Source organism: Cystoisospora suis (assembly GCF_002600585.1).
Source record: "Cystoisospora suis strain Wien I chromosome Unknown contig_5308, whole genome shotgun sequence".
Classification (NCBI taxonomy): domain Eukaryota; phylum Apicomplexa; class Conoidasida; order Eucoccidiorida; family Sarcocystidae; genus Cystoisospora; species Cystoisospora suis.
Genome location: NW_027158098.1, coordinates 174 through 4,007, shown reverse-complemented (window position 1 = coordinate 4,007; position 3,834 = coordinate 174). Strand labels below are relative to the sequence as shown.

At 40.1% G+C, this 3,834-nt stretch overlaps 3 protein-coding genes across 3 annotated transcripts in view; 1 reads left to right on the top strand and 2 right to left on the bottom strand.

Moving 5' to 3' along the window:
* Positions 1–23: 23 nt before the first annotated feature.
* On the bottom strand, positions 24–2,572 carry CSUI_009115 (uncharacterized protein). Its single transcript, XM_068069234.1, has one exon. The coding sequence runs from the start codon at positions 1,629–1,631 to the stop codon at positions 1,338–1,340; it is 294 nt and encodes a 97-aa protein (XP_067918791.1). The 5' UTR covers positions 1,632–2,572; the 3' UTR covers positions 24–1,337.
* The window catches only part of CSUI_009113 (uncharacterized protein), a 3,196-nt gene continuing 173 nt past the window's right edge, over positions 812–3,834 (top strand). Inside the window, exons 1-2 of the mRNA XM_068069232.1 lie at positions 812–2,323; positions 3,475–3,834. The exon at positions 3,475–3,834 is cut by the window's right edge and continues 173 nt beyond it. Of these exons, the coding sequence (XP_067918789.1) occupies positions 1,919–2,323; positions 3,475–3,801 (732 nt within the window). The 5' untranslated portion in view covers positions 812–1,918 and the 3' untranslated portion in view covers positions 3,802–3,834. The remainder of the gene's footprint in view (positions 2,324–3,474) is intronic.
* Positions 2,674–3,097, bottom strand: CSUI_009114 (uncharacterized protein; the record flags this gene model as incomplete). Its single annotated transcript, XM_068069233.1, has 1 exon — positions 2,674–3,097. A coding segment is annotated over one exon (201 nt), but the record flags the coding sequence as incomplete, so codon positions are not given.

Below are 3,834 nucleotides of genomic sequence, written 5' to 3'. Positions count from 1 at the left end.
AGAAAAAAGAGAGAAAGGAGAAATAGACGCAGAAGAAGAAGAAGAAAAGAGGAAAGAAAGAGGAGAAGAAGAGAGAAAGAGGTTCATTAAAATAGAAAGGAAAGGAAGACGAAGAAGAAGAAAAGAAGTCGATGGTGGATTCTATAAACTTCCCGTTGCATGCAAGAGAAAGAGAGAGAAGAAAGAGACAGTAAGAGATTGCTTCTTTCATTCATTAAGAGGTCGGTGCGTGTGTGTTGGGGAGATAGAGACTGCCTTTTAAAGAGAGAGAGAGGAAGGGAGGGAGACATCTGCAAAGGAGAAGAAGAAAAGAAGAAGAAGAAGAGATTACTTCTCTCTTAGCGCCCGCCTTGGACGATTTTCTAACAGAACGCTCGACTTGTGTTGGATGTCTAGACACCATACAGCTAGCTAGCTAGCCTCAATAGAAAACATGAGAAGAAAGAAGATGGGAAGACATGCATTCATTCGTTCATTCTTCGCTCTTCTTCTGGGGAAAGCAACACTCGACAAAAAGATAAAAGAGGAACAAGACTTTTTCTTTCTTCTTTCTCCCTTATCTCGACCGTCAAGCCTTTCTTTTCTTCTTCTTCTTCGTCTTCTTCACTTTCAAAGAGAAAGACGGGCTCTTTCTTCTTTCTCCACCGTCTTCTTTCGTATTCATCTGATAGAAGACACGTCCCGCTCTTCTTCTTCATAGAGGGGGGACAGGAGAGAGACAGAAAGAGAGAGTTGAGAAAGAGGTCTTAAAAGAAAAAGAAGAAAGAAAAGAGAAAGAAGATCACGTGAAAAAAAAAGGCAGGAAGAGGAAGGATAGACGTGGCTAGTAGCTCTCTCTTCCTTCTGTCTTTTCTCGATCTATCTATTCATTGACGTATTCAGGAGGCTTCAATAGAGAAAAGAAAAGTTTCCTTTTCTTTTCTCTCTTTTCTTTTTCTTCTTTTCTTTCTTTCTCATCTCTTGTTATGATAAGAGGAGGCTCCAGCAGCTCTCCTCCGCACTAGATACCTCCCCTCTCTCCTCTCCTCTCCTCTCCTTCAGGCGTCTTTCTCAGTCTTTTCACTTTCGCTTTATTTTTGTCTCTTACGAAAGCCTTATCTTTCAGAGGACAGAAGAGGAAAGAAAAGCTTCTTGAAGATCCATCTGATAGAATTGTGTAAGGAAGAAGAAAGAAAAAGGTAAAACAAGGAAAGAAAGAAATTCTCTCCTCTTTCTTGGCTTGTTGTCCCAAGAAGGGTCAATACCGTGTACTTTTCGGGGTGTATGTACACTCGACAGGTGCCAAGTAAAGAAAGAATGAAACTGGATTTCTTTATGAAAAGATTGAGTGTATCAAATCAGCACAGGATCCATAAGAAGTGTATCTTGTTTCTTTTCCTTTCTTTCTTTCTTTCCAGATCTTTCACGTTTACTCGATCAACTTCACACGACGTTCGGATGAGATCTACGTTGTCTTCTTTTCTTCTTCCCTCCCCGTTTCTGTCCTTCTTGTTATGTCTTTCCTTCTTTCTTCTTTCTCTCTTTTTCGCTTTCAACTTCCTCGAGTCAGATTCTCTCTCTCCGTCCTCTTCTTTCTCTTCTTCTTCTGTCTCTCTATCCAGAGGTCTCTCTTTTCCTTGTCTCTCTCTCATTCTTCTTCCTCTTTCTCACCTGCTTCTCCACCCTTATCGAATCCGTCTTCCTCTCTCTCTCTCCGGCTGTATATACACTCGACCGGTCGCGGCATCGAGGACACATCAAGATCTCAAAAGCATTTCCCCTCCTTTCTCTTCTTCTCCTTTCTTTCTCACTCCTTCCTTCTCTTCTCCTTCTTCTTCTTCTTTCTCTTCCAGCACGTCCACTTCTTCTTCAAGATCTTTCTCTCCCCGTCCCTTTCTTTTCTTTCTTCCTTTCTGCTCCCCCTCCTTTGCAAGGAACAATGTTGAAAGCCAATAAAGCGCGCGTAGTGGCTAATCTGACTTACGAAAGTCTTTCCATACGACAACTCGAGCTAAAGTATTGGATGGAGGTCTTCAAGAAATTCGGCGTTTTGGCCGCTTTCTTAGGGGGCTTTGCCTCGAGTGTGTCTCTTCTTAACACTTCTTCTGCGTCAGTCAGTGCTACTCATGAAGCACTGTCAAAACTCGGAGAAGAGAAAGAAAAAGGAGGGATAAGAATCCTAGGAAGAGAAGGAGAAGAAGAGGGAAGCTACCGCGTTTTATTTATCTTAACTGCAGGAGGTGCACTAGGTTTCAATCTCGTTCTTTTAACTATATCCGTCCTATGCTGTCTATACGCCCCAGGCAAAGCCCTCACAGGAAGAGGCGATACCTCCTATAAATCTGTAAGACTTCAACAATACCTCTTCACTCCCTCTCCTTCTTTCTTTCTTTCTCTCCTTTCCATCTATCTATCTATCTATCTTTAATCTATCTATCTATCTATCTTTAATCTATCTATCTATCTACTGGACTTTCTCTTCCTGTCGCTCGCTCTTATCTTATTTGAGGATTTTCTTTCGAGGAGAAGGAGGATAAGGAGCATCGCACTCGCATCTCCTTCTCTATCGTCATCTTGTATAGAGGAGACATGTATATATAGGTATATGTATATAGATGTATATGTATATATAGGTATATGTATATAGATGTATATGTATATATAGGTATATGTATGTATAGGTATATGTATGTATGGGTCTATGTATGTATAGATCTATGTATGTATGGGTCTATGTATGTATGGGTCTATGTATGTATAGATCTATGTATGTATAGGTCTATGTATGTATAGATCTATGTATGTATAGATCAATGTGTTTAAAGAGACTGTGAAGTGACAAGCATCTCTTCTTCCCAACGTTTCTAGTTTCTTCTGACTCCGCTTAAAGAGATCTTCTCTCTTTTATCTTCCCTTCTATCTTTTAGACTCTTTATAGGGGGGTAGAGAGAAACAGTGGGAGAATAGACAGAGAGGGAGAGAGATCTCTTTCACCTCAGGATTGTATGATATATATCTATGTATCTGCCTACATACGTACCTGCATACATAGTAAATGTTGATAGATATCGATGGATCTGCTATGAGATGTAGCATGTCTGCAAAGACACGTTTCAAGTGTCTCTAAAGACCTTCATCGTCTCGCTTATATATATATATATATATGTCTGTATCTATGTATATCTATATGTGTATATCAAGTATGTACAGATCTATATACAGATATGTATATCTATGTATGTATATCTATATCTATACATCAATATATGTATATGTATATCTATATATCTATCTATGTATATATATATATGTCTATGGTGTGCTTCGTGAGTGTTGCCTCTTTCTTCTTCTCATGGAAAGAGACAGACGTGTGTATGATACATCCATCAATCTCTCTCTATATAGACCTCCCCGTGTACTTTTTCCTATCGATCTAAAATACACATGTGCATATATATATGTATTTTCTCATCTTTCTTTCTTTCTTTTTGTTAGGTGATGAAAGTGATGGAGGAGATGTATGTACACTGCCTTGTTCTCTTTCGCTTGGGGCTGGTATGTTACCTCCTCGCTTCCATCTTTGCAGTCTTTCGCATGTTTTCGTTCGTATCTGCAAGCATGATATCTTGTATCTTTCTTTCTTTCGGCTACTTTCTCACTCTTCATTCTTCCCGTCTAAAGCAGAAGTTTATTCCCTCCAGTTTCACTCCAAGTCATCTGCAAGGCAATCCAATTGAAGACATAGGCGCAACCCTCACAGCTCACCTCGATCCCGCCCTTACAGGCTTCATCGTCGACACTTCTTTCGGGACCCAAATCTAACCCCAACCTAAAGAACGCAAGACCTCCACAAAG

Coding starts and splice junctions, on each gene's coding strand:
- CSUI_009115 (XM_068069234.1), bottom strand. CDS start 1,631: ATGAGAGAGAGACAAGGAAAAGAGAGACCTCTGGATAGAGAGACAGAA.